This window comes from Aythya marila (genome assembly GCF_965140915.1).
Source record: "Aythya marila genome assembly, chromosome: 3".
In the NCBI taxonomy this organism is placed as follows: domain Eukaryota; kingdom Metazoa; phylum Chordata; class Aves; order Anseriformes; family Anatidae; genus Aythya; species Aythya marila.
In genome coordinates, this window is record NC_139044.1 from 25,524,604 (window position 1) to 25,541,859 (window position 17,256).

Here is a 17,256-nt window from a genome sequence, read left to right on the forward strand (position 1 = left end):
TACAAGTAAGTAGATTTTAAAAAACTCTCCTTAGGCAGACGGGCGGGCGGTATCTTTTTGGTCAGAGCGGTTGCGCTGGCGAGCTCCCCGGCCCGCCCTCCCCTCTCGCTGCCCCCTCGGCGCCTGCGGGAGGGAGGGGGGCAGCCGGCGGGGCCACGTGACAGCCCCGCGGCGATAATAACCCGCGGCCATGGGCAGCGCCGGGCTTCTCCGGGGGGTCAGCCGCAGGGAGCTGCAGCAGCACAGAGAGCGAGCGAGCGAGGGAGGGAAGGGAAGGAAGGGAAGGGAAGGGAAGGAGGAGAGGGAGACAGAGGGAAGGAAGAAGGGGCACCACCGGTCAGTGCCTACCTGGCAGTTTCAGCCTCTGCTCTCGGCAAGACTCATCGCTATTCACGCCCTGTCTCCTTGGAAAAGAAAAAGAAAAAAAATTCAACACTGCTACCTACAACCCATCAGCGACTAAACTAAACTTTAATATATCTGTATTTAACTGTAGTAGAAGCCACAGCAGTTGAAGCTGATCCCTGGGTAGAATGAACAGCATGAACCAGATAGAAACAAACATGCAGTATACCTACAACTATGAAGAAGATGAGTACATGACCCAAGAAGAAGAATGGGACAGGGACCTGCTCCTGGACCCAGCATGGGAGAAACAGCAAAGGAAGGTCTGGAAATAAAGTCATGTGTGTCTGTATATGTGCATCTCTGTGGAATTATGGCCTCTCATGTAGCCATGCTACATTTGGAATTGCAGGGTTGTGCAGTAAGGGCTTCTTATTTTAGAAGAGAGTGTGTATTTTCCATTGTATAAAGCATATATGTTATATATTATATCATATTTTGAGGAAAAAGCACACCATTTTTGGATTCTGAATTGAAACGTGTAAGATGACACTGATTAACAAGAGTCAGATGTGTCTTTTTGACATTGTACTAGCAATATTTTGTCAGTACCTCTACATTTACATATTAGTTGTTGATAGAGATTCCAGTGATTTTTAACTGCACTTCCTGGGTCTTCCTTTCAGAAAGCAGTTTCTGAATTGATGTATGTGCCTGAGTGCTTCTCAAAAAGTGTAAATTGCAATTGTAGCCAGGGTGCTTCGTGAAATTGTTAAAATTTGTGCAAAAAGAAGTTTTCTTGCAGTATTTCTGAGAGAGACTGAGAGATCGCTTTCAAAACCATGATCTGGCTGCTCAGCTCCTATTAGAACTTACTGTTGAATGCAACTGACTGATCTTACAAAGAAGATATTGCCTAGAAATTTATTCAGGATAGGTATGGATAAGTGTATTTAATGAGCTAGGTTAATCACATGCCATTCACTGTCTGGGTGAAAAACAGATCTGTAAACTCCTTGGAATACATTGTTGTAGAGGAAATACTTCTCATCTTTTAGGTATAGGAAAACTATTATGTCACCAAGCACTACCTATGCCCTATTTCTGAGCTATTTCTGAGCATAGGCACAGATTATAACTCTTATCAATATACTTGTCAATGGTTTGGTACTCTAGTAATTTCTGAAAGATCTAATTTCAGAAGACTGAGTTTTAAACAGCACGTGGAAGAGAGATGTGAAATACAATAAAGGATTTAGTACTTCCTAATGTAAAAGGTGATGTTGAAGTCACAGTTGACAGATCTGGGATTAAAAGGTTATCCGCTGGTTGCAAGAAAGAAAAAAAGGGAGGGAGAGAACGAAACAGAGCTCTAAACTAAGGTGGTATGTGTTTTTGCTATAGGTGAGCAGCTCACTCCAAAAATTCAAGTAGAAGTTAAAAAGTTCTGTGGAATTTGGTTACAGTAATATTTAGCCCATGTCAAATCCAGAAATCAAGAAAATACAGTTGCAAAAAATATATTTGAAGACAATATGGCCCACTGTTACAGTCATGGATTCTATATGACCATAGAAGTAAGAGCTGTTAGAATTGTTGGTTGCCAATGTGTTTGCTTTTCCATTAAAATTAGCAGAGCCAATATTTTCCTCTCAGTGTTCACTTGTAGCTTTCCTCCTGCTTTGAGTTTGTGCATTTCATTTTCCTGTATTCACACCTATTAAGATTCTGGTGTACAAGTATAGTGTGAAAAGTTCAGGGTTAGGTTGAAGTTCATTTTTCTTGATCTACCAGCTGCTGCAACTCCTCACCAATTATTATACATCAATAGTGATGTCCATTTTACTTTTACACTCTTTAGATGGTGAATTTGTATTTATTTTGATATTTTATAAATGAGGATGAAAGTGATGTCAGTTTTAATCTTTTGAAATTGCTCAGCAGTAACGCATTGTGATTACATATAATGAGGATTCAATTGTCCAGCGTTTCAGAAAACGCTGCATTTTCAAACTAAATAATGGACAGGTTACAGGGTAGTCAGTATTCTAATGTAATTTTCCTAGAATGCAGATAAATAATAAGAGAATTTGAATTCTGTAGGCTTTCTTTTGTTTGCAGTAAATCTCTTGACTTTTACAGAAGAGCAGGGAGTAGTTGATATAAGACCCTACTGCAAAGTCTTTGTCTCCATTTCTCCAAACACAGTGCTTCAGCAGAAAGTATCCTTTCCCCATTGACAAATGAAAGCTTTCCTTCATAGAATAGAGAGATAGGTAGTGCCTTTGCTGCTTTATGTTGCTTGTCCCCAGTGCTTGTTTTTAATAATTGTTGCCACGTATAAGTAAAATTTAGGAGGGGGATCCTCATTCCTTGCCTTGGAAAGGAGTCTGAATTTACTATGATGTGAAAAATAAGTAGTCTTATGTAAAGGTCCTGATAAACTTTTTAAGATTTCAAGGCTTCTTTTTCTAAAGACAGTTGCAGGAATTACGTTCTTTATTATCTTGTTTATTGGGAAAAGATTGCAGATACATGGGCACTGATCTCTGTTCAAACTGGTAATATAATATAGAAAAGTGATCTCAGTGGAGCCCTGGCAGTTGGCAGTGTATATTTTCTATTAGACAGTCTTGGAACACACCAAAAATAAATGCCATTGTTTCTATTGTGGGCTGCCCTCTCCAGACTTGCCATTTCAGTGATATGCCTGGTATGAGATCTGTCAACAGATGCTGGTAACACATGATGACGTCCATAGGATTACAATGGATGTGACACCTAATTATAACCATGGTTCATAGAGTATTATGGTCTGCTGTAATCCAGTCTCCTTGGTGGCTGCAGGTGTCAGAATAAATATGAAGTATACTTATATGAAAGAAGGCTCACTAGTAGCTTAGCTTTGTCTCTCTGAATGTTAACACCAAATAAAATACTTTGGTTAGGGTAATAATTAGCCCGTGTCAAATCGAGAAATGAAGATAATACAGCAATTTGACCGTTTGCTGCATTAGACACTATTACTAAAAACTTAAGATCATATGGTTGGAAACTTCAGATAGCAAATTTTAAAGAAAGACTAAACAAAAAAAATAGTTTGTCTTCATTGTATTTTGGATGGATGTGCTACCTTCAGTAGGAACTAACTAGAGAACTACAGCCTTTTGAGCATGTGGATGGAAACCATGAGACTGGAAACTTCTGAAGCCTACTGCTTGACCCAGTACACTTCCATTGGCCACATGTGCATAAACAGCAGTTGAAAGATCTTTGCCAGTGGCCCCTTGTTTCTTCAGTACTACACAGAAATCAGAAAGTTAAGTCTGACTGGCCAGAGGTGGTGGGATGGTCTTCTTGACTCTGTAACCTTAGACTAAGTCAGTTAACCTCCTTACACCTTTTTAACCAGTTTTCTTACTGGTTAAAAAAAAGAGGGCAAGAGTAGTGATTTCTAAACAACTGATAGAAGTAGTTGGCTTTATGGTATGTCAGAGTGGTCTTTCAGTCCCTACTGTGCTGGACTGGAATTAAAAAAATAATGTTATTTCCTCGTGGAAGACTTAAAATATGTTATTTCTTCTCTCCATGTTATATTTCTCTCTTACCTTGAAAAAAAAAAAAAAAAAGTTTGACAAATTCTGCAAACCTTTTAATTGTCACTAACCTGTATTTCAGTATAACTTTAACATAGGGAAATACAATATCCCTTAGCTTTGGAAACCTAGAACAACTGTACTTAAAATGCAAATATACTGTATTGTTTGCAGCATGTCTGAGCTGCCAACTAGCGAGTGGTTGTTAAACAGTACTTTTTCTTTCATTTACGTTTTCAGTGTGACCTATAAGGATTTACCTGCTTTACCTCCTTTGGCTGGCAATACAACTCCTGTTGTCCTTGAAAATAAAACACCAACTCCCCCCCAAAAAACACACCAAAAAACCCCACTATATATATAGATATATGTATACATTTAGAAGCCACAACTATGGCAAATTCATTGGAAGAAGAGACCCAGGACTATGTATTATGGACAAAATGCTTCTTTTCCTTGTGTTGGCACAACTTCATTAAGTTCAGCTGATTAGAGAGGTTCACTGTAGCCTCAAAGAGAAATTGACCTTGTGTTCAGTCTGACTTCAGTGTCTATAAATAGAGTTACAGTCAGTGTCCCGGATTCACTCTGAAGTCTGTGTGGTCTTCTATGGATGGAATCTAAATACGTTTCTTATCAGAAACCTCTTCCTGAAGGAAAGTGTACTGGTGAATGAGAAGACAGATAACTAGTAGAGGCAAATGTCTTCATTCTTCATACAGGAATAGGAGAGAAATGATCAAGCTTGAATGAATGAAAAAGAAATGTGAGGCATAAAAACATTGGCAGGAGAGGCTGGATGCCACCAGGAAAGTTCAGTACTCTAGAACCACTCCTCATGGATTTACAGGCTCGGGGCTGAAATAATTGCCATGGAGAATATGGCAATATCTACAGTGTGTAGAGGGTAATCCAGCCTGGATTTTTTTTTTTTTTTTTTTTTTTTTTTTTTACAGAATTTCTAGGTTGGAAGAGACCTCAAGATCATCGAGTCCAACCTCTGACCTAACGCTAGCAGTCCCCACTAAACCATATCCCTAAGCTCTCCATCTAAACCTCTTTTGAAGACTTCTAGGGATGGTGACTCCACCACTTCCCTGGGCAGCCTGTTCCAATGCCTCACAACCCTTTCAGTAAAGAAGTTCTTCCTAACATCTAACCTAAAACTCCCCTGGCGCAAAATTCTATTTTTAGATTCTATGGAAATAATCAGTGGTGTGTTTTTTTTTTTTTTTTTTTTTTTTTTTCAGACTGTACTAAATTCTTTCCTCAAATAATTAGCCTTGGGATTGAAGCTTCATAGCACATAGAGACATAGTCCATCTTTTGAGTTTTTTTCAGTGAGGTGGCACTTTTTACCTGTGTGGAATCCCAGTTGAATATTTCTTAGGAAGATTGGGACACTGGATTGAGTAGCTTCAGAACTAATTTCAGCTGGAGATTTCATTTGTTTGGAAGAAAATCTACCATGTACTGGTGTTGGAAGCAGAGTTTTATTTTGTGGATAAAAGACGATATGCTGAGTCCAATCCTGCAGTTCTTTGCTTTCCTTACCTTTTTTCCACAGAATTAACATGATGTAGGTGTCTTACAATTTCTGCAGGTTGAAATGCAGAACTTTCTAATGATACTTAAAGTTAGAATAGCAAACAATTTTGCCTTTTTAGACTCTACTTTATTTTTTCTTAGTATTCAGTCAGCATTTTAGCTGTCTTCTATAGAAGTACGAAGTGCTTTCAAATGCTATTTGCCAGTATAGGTGCAGAGTGTATGCCTTTTGATAACACTATTTCAGCACTCCAAGGCCAAATGCTTCTCCTCCATTTGCATCAAGAACTTTCTTTTTAAACGAGTGCCCAAAACTCTAATATTAAGAACACACACGTGCACAAAACATTTGTTGTCTCCTTTTAAATCCTGGGTGCTCTTTAAATGACCTTCTCAGTGGTAGATGGCCCCATATAGGGTCTGACTCACAACTTGGTAGTCAATGGACAGACTCCATTTTTGCTATCAGTGTGTCTTCATTTTTTTAGCATATCCTACGGTTATAATTGCCCACAATATTTGGCACTGATGCAACAGAAGGATACAAATTTTCAGTGTTTCTAGTCCTATGGAGAGTTGCAATGAGGGTACACGGACTCTGTGTAGAAATATAGGATGAGTTTACCCCTTGCTCTGTGTGATTGGCCTCTTAGAGATTAGTGCTATTTAAAATAGTAACATGTTTAATTCCTCTTGCTGATGTTACTTGCATGGAATGGTGTTTGAGAAGAACATGCTGAAAGGATAGTGGAATGATCATATTTTGTCAAGGTGCTTCATATTCGATCTTGCAAACTATCAATGAAGCATGCAGCTGAGAGGGACCTGAATAAGGTGGTGCTTATATATGGAGGAAAATGCAAGTAAAGCTATTCTGAAATTCACATATTAAGAAATGATTATGGAGGTAGATTTTTAGAATGGGAAGGGTTTCTTTATCAATACCAAATGTGAGGAATCAAAGTATTACTCTATTTTTTTCTGTTTAAACTCAAACAGCCTCCTCAGTGTTGACACCCATTTGTCTATATCTGCCAGAAACAGAACTATATGGTTCTGAAAAGAAGTCGTAGAAGAACAGAACCACAGAATGGTTTGAGTTGGAAGGGACCTTAAAGATCACCTGGTTCCAACCTTGTGCCATGGGCAGGGACACCTCCCACCAGAGCAGGTTGCCCAAAGCACCAGTCAATCTGGCCTTAAACACTTCCAGGGATGGGGCACACAGAGCTTCTCTGGGCAGCCTGTTCCAGGGCCTTACCACCCTCATAGTAAAGAATTTATTCCTAATGTCTAATCTAAATCTACCCTTTTTCATTTTGAAGCCATTCCCCCTTGTCCTATCTCTACGGTCCCTGGTCCTTCTCCATCTTTATTGTAGGTGAGGGCTTTTATAAGGTCTCCCCAAAGCCTTCTCTTCTCTAGGCTGAGCAACCCCAACTCTTTTCCTGTCTGATAAGAAACATTTTTTAACATGAAACAAATCCTACCACCTTCCTACATACACTCAGATATGCAGCGCAGCTTCCCCTGAAATTTGTATGGTGAAATGTCTGCCGATACCCTAATCCTATTAGTAAGACAATAAGGATTGGAAGAAAGTGTGGATCTAAGTGGGTTTCCATAAGCTGCAACCAAGGTGCTTAAGGGCTAGAGGAAAGCTGCGTGTTAAGCGGTGGACTTTGCAATAATCTCTTGGAGGAGGAAGGTCTGCATCTTTTGCTCTGGATCTGTGTTTGGGTCATTGGAGAGCTGTGTAGAGAGATACGGGAGGCATTTGCTAGGAAGACACTGAGGGTTCTCAGCCTTCAAACTAAGACAGCTTTGCAAGCTGAACTTTGTCTGCTGTTTGCCAATGGGGCAACACAGTTCAAAATCCTCCACCAGAACATATCGTCTGTCTTACAAGTAAGACAAAGGGGTTTCATCACAGTAATGGAAAAATCAGGTACCAAATGCCTAACGTAAATTTAATCACTGTTGCACAAATTCAGACCTGTGTACTGATGTTTAGGTAGTCATTTCTGTATTGCACTGATTTAATTTCACTGAAGCTGAACAACAGGATTTTCTTTACTTGTGAGAACTATATAGATATTGGTAGTGTTTCAGAAATCATACTACAGAGCCTGCTCATGGGAGAATGCATTTGATTATGCATCTAAATGCAGGTGGACATTATCGGTGACATTTCACTTGTGAAAGTGATATAGAATTAGGTAAGAATTTTGTGCTGCTTAGCTTTGTCCAAGTAAAAAGAGGTCCCACCTGAACGTTATTTTACGTACTTGCAAGCAAACAAATATAAAAGCGTTTATATAGTTGGCAAAGTTGAGTCATTTTGGATAGTTTTACTGCTGAATAAAATATTTTCTGAGCTCTTAATGCCCAGATGAACAATGTGTAACTGACGTGCTGTTCCTCTGTTGTGAGTAGTGAAATATTGCTGAGTGAATACATCTTACATGGCTATATATTTTTCCTCTCAGCTGATACCAGTAGGAAAATGTACTTACATTGGGCACTCCATTTCACTCTCATAACAGTGTGTGACATATGTCCTTGTAATATTACTGGATTTGGTGGATTTAAATATATCACGTGTTGAGAGACTGAAGCATGGAGGTGATCATAATCTTCACCAGTGCTATACAATGCTCTTTTTTCTATCTAATAAAATTAGACATATCTTTAAAGAATAGAAGTCAGCTCTTTCCACATCATTTAACCTGCAAATACGATGTAATGATAATCCTCTGTGACTGTTTCCGTACATGTTCTTTAGGAGCTCTTCCTGCAGGCACTACAAGTACCTCTTCAATACAAACTGAGATAGCGTGGTCCTCGTAATCCTCAAACCACTGGTGTGAGAGGATAACAGGGCAGGTGCTATTGCAATAACGATTTTCCTCTGTTATTGTAAATGCTGGAACAAAAGTAGAGGTGGAAGACTTTGAAATACAATGTTCACCTTTTATGAAGTGCTTACTTGAAATAGTAGCTTGTAGAAATACATTTCATTCTTCAGAGGGCCTATCCAGGGGGAAGCAGAAGCTACCAGTTGTCTACCTAATGATGTTTATTTTGTTTTTACATTTGGACCTTGAATTCCCACACATGTACCCAGGTGACAAAAGTAGTCCTGATTTTATGTTCTTAGTGCAAAAATGGGTGCTGCCACTCCCAGTTTTCCCTGCTTCTGAGTTATAAGGGCATATCGCTTGGTCCATATATCTCCAAAATAAGGTTGTGTTACTTGTGTGGAGGCTTTAAAGAAGTAAAGTATTAAGTGTTAATTGTACCATGTGTGAATAAGATATTCTGTTTACTTCAAATGCTTCTTCCCACCTGCTCTTAACTGTCAGAATCTCTTCAACTTGAAATGTAATACCCGTTGTGTTTCTTTCTTTAAAAAAACAAACACATCAAACAAACAAACAAAACCCACAGAAACTGTAAGCAAAAGCAGTCCATCCATCCATTACATTGATAACAACTAGCAGAACCTAACTCAGAGCACGTGGCTTGTACTCTGAACTGCTTCCTAGAACATTGTTGCTCCTCTCCACTACCATAGCAGGAGCCTGCAGAAAGTGACTACCCTAGTCTAAAAATAACACCCGTGATTACTCCTTAAGCATCTAAGGAAACGCTCATATTTTTATAGGTGTTGAACACCCAGGCATTTCCAATGACGTTAGAAGGAACTGCAGTCTTATTTTGCACCTCTGAAAGTCATTCCACTATTTTGGCACTCCCAGAAAGGCTTAGCCTTAAGGGATTTATTTTTTTTTTAAACTCACATGTAATCTCGGTTGCAAATTTGCTTTTCACTGCAGCAAGAATTATGACATTGCATGCGTGCATATGAGACTAAAAGAAAACTGGTACTCTGTTGCATTAAATGCAAATAAAAAATTACATAAATGATTGTGTAGCTTTGGGGTGTTGTTTCACCTAAATGGGGTTCTTTAGTTTACGAACAATATCTGTAGTCCAAATCTGTTTCCAGCTGTACTCTGGGGTGTAGTTCCACCATGCATTTTCTTTGGTGAAGCATCTGTCCACCCTTGACACTACTCTTTTCTGTGGACTTAATCTCTTCTGTTTGTTGGTGCAATGATCTTCTATATTCTGCTATATCATTGAAATAATTTGAAGTAACCCTATTCCCCTGGTTCTCACCACTTCTTAAAGACAAATCATTTCAGTAATGTAGTTTGCAGGGAAGCCTCACAAGCAGTTATAGCCATACATGTATATACATGTATTATGTATCATGCACATATCGTGTAGCTGGCATAGGTATTAAAAAACAAACTAATCACTATGTGAGGCTGAAGGTTGCTTGCTTTCCTGTAGCCTGTGACCTTCACTTCCATGACCAAGCACAAGTCCCAATGTGGTTCTAGTGTCTAGTAACTTGGCACACAGGCTAGAGAGGAGCTTTTTGTTGTGTAATTGGGAATTAAAGCACAAGGTTTTTCTTCCTCTGTAAGAGCGTCAACTGAGACTTTAGTGTAGGCTAAAAGTGAAATTCAATCTGGTGGTCTTCAAATCTGCCACATAAGACAGTGCAGAGACATAATTTACTGTGTAAATATCTTGGGGTCTGACTGTGACTTTTCGCCATCCTATTTTGGTGTCAGGGCCTTAAAACAAAGATGTGTGTGCAATTGAAAACCTTTCAGAATCTGTTTTAATTTCATCAAAAATACAGAAGACATTTTTATGTTTACGGAAATGCTCTAAAGAAAGCTGATTAATTGTATAAGAACATACTTTCATCCCCCTCAAATTGACTGTGTTGACCAATTTATGATGGATTTATTTATGATTTACTTACTCACCTGGCAACGTGGTATATAATTAATGGATAAAGATAGCATAGTGAAGGAAATCAACAGAGAAAGCAAGGGAAAGACATTTGGAAATCCAGTCAACTAAATCCTGGATTAGCCTACTTTAATTAATCCTTCTATTTCCAGAGGACATATCTTTACTTCCTTCCATACTATAATGTGAGAATGTTTCTTTCATCTCATTCTAGATTGCATTTGATCATTTAAATATGTGTCTACTGAAATAAAAATGTTAGCCAGCACTATCTGTGATAGTTCAGGAAATCTTTAAGAAACTGAGAGGACTATAGGGCACAGATGGTAGAAGAAGGACCTGAGACTTGAATGGAGAATAGGAAATACAGTCTCATAAGAAGGTTCGTTTGCACTGATAGGGCAGTGGTGATGTGTTTTCATTGCTTAATATACTTCAGAGAAAGCTTCAAGCAATATAAAAGGCGTGTGCTTCGCCTGTAGTTTTGTCCCTTGCAGATCCATCACAGTAGTTGTGACGCTTTTTGGATTACCTATATTCCATTTTCTAAATTTGCCAGTAGTGGCAAATGTAACAGAGATTATGCTTTTATTCTCTGATAGCAAAGATGCGGCCAGTCATACAGTTGGAAAAAGAATATAGAAGGAGATAAACCCCAGAAAATTGGCTGTCTTCAACCTTTTTATCATTGCTGAAACACTTCCCTTCAAGCCTGTTGGCATTTTCACTGTGAATTCCTTTTCTCCTGATGGACAGCAGTTTTTGAGATATAAATATATATTTTTATATAAATTCAAAGTTGCAATCTTTATTACATGGGTGATAGTCTATCAAAGCTTTTATAAAACAAAATGGTACAATATTTCTTTGCTGCACTCAACATGTTGCAGTGTACTGAGAGATATAGTGCTTTGACAGTTGATTCTGAACTGGTTTGTTTGGAGCTATGGGTTGCAAAGAGCTTCATGGTGTAAAGCACTTTGTGATCACAAGTACTGTGTAAGATACTAGCTAGTATAGCTGCACTACTCCAACTTGCAATGTAGAATTACTTGTTTTTATAGTGTAAATTCAAGCTCTGCAAAGTGCAGTGTATTGGAACAGGGACTGGCTTGCATGCTCTAAGGTTAGACTACAATATTACAGAAAAATACTGTCCTCAGGTTCAGCTGGGATTCTGAACGCTCCTGGTCAGGCTGAGTGTGAGTACCGTGTCTCTATCAAGGCGTAGATCTTTGTGGGTTCTCTATTTCTGCTCATTTCATTAGGGGACATTTTGAGGTGAAAAATGTGGCAGTGTTGCATATAAAAAAAATCTACCATGTTTTGTTGATTATTAAATGCTAGAACAGTATGGCCTACTGAAAGAGATCATGCACGTAATTTTTTTTCTCCAATGGGAATACAATATCAATATATGAAAAAAAAGTAAAAGCCACTAGCCAAAAGTAGATTATACAAAAATTTCCACTTGTGCTGTTCCATTAGTCCTTTTGTGCCTTTTTGTCTTGCTTTACTCTTGCTTAATTCTGTGGTTCAGAATGTGCTTGCTTCACAGCTATTATTTCAATGGGATTTGATTTTTGAGGCTTGTGAAGTAAAAGTTCTTTCACTTACTACAGTATTTTAAATTTTCAAAATATACGTAGGACTGTAAGACATTGCACGACCAGTATTAGGGGTGAACAGAGCCCTCTTAATGCTGCAATTGGAACTCTCAGTCTGTGGGGATGTTTACATTTTACCTTTACTGTCATGTAAGGATATTGGACAGAGGCATACAGAGGTTTGACTACTTGAAAGAAGTTGTACGAAAAGCTTTGGATGAACAAGGACTGAAACGCTGAATTTTTCAGTGTCTTTACTCACTGACTTTCATTTCACTCTCATTAGAGAAAGCAACTTAATATGGGAACAGTGTAACTCAGATATCTGTTAGTAATTTGAGAACTTCACAGATCATACCCTTTATTTTCTATTCTGTAGTGCTAATCTTGTACCTCGAACATTTTAATGCATCAAATAATGGTATGTAATCCAAAAAATACTGAGGTATTAATTCCAGTTGACAAGGGTCAACAGGAGATATTATCTTATACTAACAAAGCTGTTGCTTTACATAGAAGGCAGAGAGAACAGAGTCATTAGGAAAGTAGTATGTAACTGTAAATTACATGATACGTATTGTTAATGAAGTAGGAGGGAAGATGGAAAGCTAAGATCATTGCAAAACAGAAAGGGATTTGCTCCCTCTTACACTATCTAGCAAGAATAAATTATATAAAGCTGCTATAGGACAGTAGAATGTGACTTGTGGACAAAGGCTTATCAAAGAGGGTGTCACCTGAATAGAATTTGTGACCATCTTTTTTTTTTTTTAAAGATTCATGCATATGATGTGAATAAACAAACTGAACTGCAAAAACAGTTATTCCCCTCCAAGAGAAAGCTGCCTGCAAAACCCCTGCCCTTTGTCACTACTTAGCAAGGTGGTGAAAACATTAATTAAAAGTCTTTCAGTATTGCAAAGCTGTCTACATACAATATTCTATTAGCTACTATACCCTAACACATGATGAAAAATAGTCTTGTCCTGAAGATGGACTTTTAATTTATTGGTTGCAATTGCATGGCTGGGGGGAACCTTTCACTTTTAGGTCACTATTTTGAAATCAGGCCAGGTGAATAAGTGACAAGGTTGCTAACACATGCATAGTGTCTATGAGATGAGTTGTAATCCCAGTTTAGCTCTCAAGCAGACAGGTGTCCCCATCACTTATACCACCAGAAATGGCAGCTTCATCGGGGATGTCCAAAACTGGTCTTATTAGTGAGAGACTGGGGCAGTGACTTTTCGTTCTAGAGGTGAAAGCTAAAACAATTTCTATTTGTAAAAATGAGTTCTCGAATTGCATCTTTGAGGTTATTCACAGTCATTGCTATTCTTAACGGTTTCCTGGGCGTTTTATTTTCTCCATACCTAAACGGCTGGTACATTTCATAATTCACTATGAGTTTAAGGAGGGAAAAATAACTGGCATGCAACTAGATTTACAGTAGCAGGTAATTAGTTTATGCAAAACAGCTGGCTTTGATTTTTTTTTTTAATATATAATTAAATTTGGATGACTGAGAACAGATGCTGAAGTTGTTGGTAAATATTTTGTGTTGTTCTCCATGTGTTCATGGTAGGTTCTGATCTTGCTTAACTCACAGTTGTTTACAAGATATTTGTAGCTTTTTCAACTTTCTAAATTTTCTATTATTTCTTTATTGGACTTTTTTTTTCAGGGTAGTATTTGAGCACCTCAAAAACTACAGTGAATTTTCCCCACAATAGTGTTGTGGGATATGGAGTGTATATCATTCGAATTATCCTTGAATACAGATGTGGGATACTTAAAAGTACCCAGGTATGGCTAACATCTGTTCCTATTGTTGTTAAGTGGCCTTTGGTCCTACATGAGGAATCATGTATCATAAAATGCTTTCTATTTAGACCAATACATGTTTTTAAAAATTCCTGTCTTAAATAACTTAAAGGGTGTGGCAAGGTTGGGAAGAAAGCACAAATGTCAAAATATCTTCCCCAGGATTATAGTACGGATCTTGAGAAATATATGTACACATTTGCAATGACATAGAACATGCCATTGCATCCACTTTCATTTTAATTTGCATTCTGTTTAACTTTCCGTGAACACTCTCCTGCCTACTAAATTTGAATCTACTTTCTTGCTATCCTGTTACATTTCTTCAGCTCTGTTTCTTTATTATCCTCTGTCTTCATCCTTCTACTGTCTTTTCCTCTAATATCCCTGGCAAAGCTTCCCTAGTGTTCTATTTCTCTTTCCTAAGGGAAATTATGGGGTCATAAAGTAGGAGAGGGAAGGGAGGATCATGGCAGAAAGAACACCCTGACAGAAAAGAGGTTTACAGCTAACTGTCAGATCTTCTGCTGAATGAGTTATGTTGCAGTCTTTGGGTAATATGCATATATAAGTTTTAGGGCCTCTCTACCACAGAATCTGGAAGGAAAAATAGTCTTGCCAATTATTTCTTTTCCAGGCTGTAGTGTACATGTCAGTTACGATGGGAATCTTCCATGAACACCATAGAAAATATGACTGGGAGAATTTGGGAAGGCATTTAGTCCATTCTTTCACTTTCAGACAGAAGCAAATATGCTCATACTGTTCTTGACATGTTTATTCAACTTGTTCTTGTTGATCTCCAAGAAGAAGGATTACATGTTTCCCCAGCCAATCTCTTCCAGTGCTTTACTGCTCATAGAGTTAAAAAGTGATCTAAATGTTCCTCATTCTTGTTTAAGCTCATAGCTCCTTGCTACCTTCAGTGAACGTAGAGAACTGATCTTCTATCTGTTGTGATTTTGTAAATGGTTGAGACAAGCATTAGTCTCATTACAAACTTATCATGATTAAACTGTCCCAATGGTTCTATATTTCTCATATGTTAAGCTTTCTAGAATTTGATGACTTTCATGACTGTTTGGTGGCTTCTCTCCAACTGGTCCATGTTCTTCTTGAGTTTTGTGCCCAAAAGAGGGGACAGTATTCTAGCTAATCCCTCTCCAGCACTGAACAGAGTGGAAGAAATACTGCAGATATCAAAAGAATCATAGAATCATTTAGGTTGGGAACCTAAATACATATAAACCTAAATATAATATATTGATGCACCATTCCCCTGTTTAGACATTCCAGTATTGCATTTGCCTTTTGTAACATTGTGACACTTTTGAATCGGGTCTGGTAGTGATCCGCTTTTATTCCCAGATCATTTTCTTCAATGTTACTGTCCTGCCAGTAGTTCTCCATCCTGGTTTTTGCACTTATTTATTACTGGAGGACTACTTCAGACCTCTTGTTAATCTGCATCCAGCTTTCTTCAAGTCATGTCATGTATTTGTTGATTAGTTTGAACTGTAGTCGTGTCGTAAGGCATGCTAACAGACCCAGCATTTTGCTGTCATATTCAAACATCATAAGCATACGCTCTCTTCTGTCATCTAAATGAGCAAATAAAGCCAATTAATAGTGAGCCATTACTCACCACTAGTAGTAGTAAACTTCTCTCAGACTCGCTAAAAATAAAAATACACAAGTGGGCAACTCTATGGTGTTGTGTGTAGTTTGAAAAGTCACATGCTTGGAACATTTAGGTGCCTGCTGCTGTAAAACTTAAATAAATGGTTTCATCAACAGCAATTAAAAAGGAAGGAGCTTCCTGCAGGAAATAGAGCATCAGTAGCATTATACCAATGGTCTGGTGAAATCATGAATTCTCTGAAGACTTATCTGAATTCTCATGTTTAAGACTAATGTTTCTGTCTCGCATGTTAAGGCTTATGTGCCTCAAAGCTCTGTCTTTTCCAGCCATCTCAGGTAATCTAGTGAAGATATTTTCTGCCCGTTCCTATTAAACCTTGGAATATTTTAGCTGTTTTGCCTCCTGCAGAGGCCTCATGAAACCTCGTCTTCTTTACTTTCATCCTTCCTGGTTTTCCATTCAGAAAAAAGGATGATATGAGAACAGTGCATGCAGCGACCCATACTGAATTTCCCTTACATCTTGTACCTCATGAGTTTTCTTCTGTTTGTACCACTGGGGCAATTTAACCTTTCTCCGTTGTCCCCTCTGCAAGAAAGATGTAGTATCTATTTGTAACAAAAAGTTCAATCTTAACGTTTCTCAAGGTTCAGCCTTGTCAAATTATTCTTGAAGGGATATTTACTTGCTCTGTTTGTTTATTTGTTTTTATTTTTTAATAACAAGCACTGTAAAACAGACATGCAGTCATTCAGTGCTGGGAGGGGGTCACATATTTTACAGGAAACCCTAGACTCACACAGGATTAGGCCACCTGCTTTGTAAGGACTGAGGTTTCCCCAGGCTGTTCCATGCAAACAAAATGCTGAAGAATACCCTCATGTCTTGCGCTGTCTTCTGTGTGATGAAGGCATCCCTTTGACAATGTCTGCTATGAATGAGAAAATCAAGGAGCTGGGGTGATGTCCCTTTTAGTATCTGGAGCTGATCCACTGGTAGTGGAGAGTACACCAGCATATCATCTCTGGTGCCATCTGTTCAGCTGTACAAAGGGAGGTGCTGAAGCAGGGAGGGCTTTCCCCAACTTCAGGTTTGGGCGCCTAGTGGTGGAGCTTCTACTAACTTCCTTTGTGAAATGGCTCCATGATATGCTCTCTGTTGTTTCTGGGAATTTGGCTATGACATACCACCTATGGTTTGAGGGTTTCCTTTTAATGAACTTTTGGAACATGCTAAACATTTCCGCCACCTTATCCTTGATGTTGTTCTTCACTGTACTTCATTTAGGTTGTTGCTGTGCTCTGGTGTGTTTAGTGCTAAAACCACACTTTACCTACCAAGAGTACCATGATTGACAAGTTTGGTGAACCACCTCTCCTGTTGTAGTCACTGGTTATTTTACTAACATGCAATGATGCATTTGGGCTTCTGTTGCAGTGGGAAATAAAAATAAGGGGACAGTTAATTCAAACCAAGAAAGATGTAAGATTTTATTTTCAGTTCATAAAAATATGCTTGTACACTAAATATAAATAGCGCAGCTGTTCTAGATGTTTTAGGAACATAAAGCAGATGCCATATGTAGTCATCGGTTTACATCAAGCCGGTGTATCAAGGCTGTATGATTTTCTGCTGTTTTGCACCTTCATTCTCCTCTTTTGGGAACAGAATTAAATAGTTAACAGAATGAGGGCCAGCACAGACTATCTCAAGCCCAGGGATCCCTGATCCTGAAGTCATTAGAATGCCGTGTGGACACAGGAGCTAGGAGATCATGTTGCAGGATCATGACTTACATTTTAAAACATGGGTGACAGACAGATGGGCAGTTCTTCAAGGGGAAACCTCAGTCTTGTCT

General features: G+C 38.5%; 1 protein-coding gene across 1 annotated transcript in view; it reads left to right on the forward strand.

Annotated features, from left to right (window-relative positions):
* The first annotated feature begins 217 nt into the window (after positions 1-217).
* Positions 218-17,256, forward strand: part of ACTN2 (actinin alpha 2) — a 70,106-nt gene continuing 53,067 nt past the window's right edge. Inside the window, exon 1 of the mRNA XM_082755799.1 lies at positions 218-668. Coding sequence (XP_082611925.1) covers positions 534-668 — 135 coding nt within the window. The 5' untranslated portion in view covers positions 218-533. The remainder of the gene's footprint in view (positions 669-17,256) is intronic.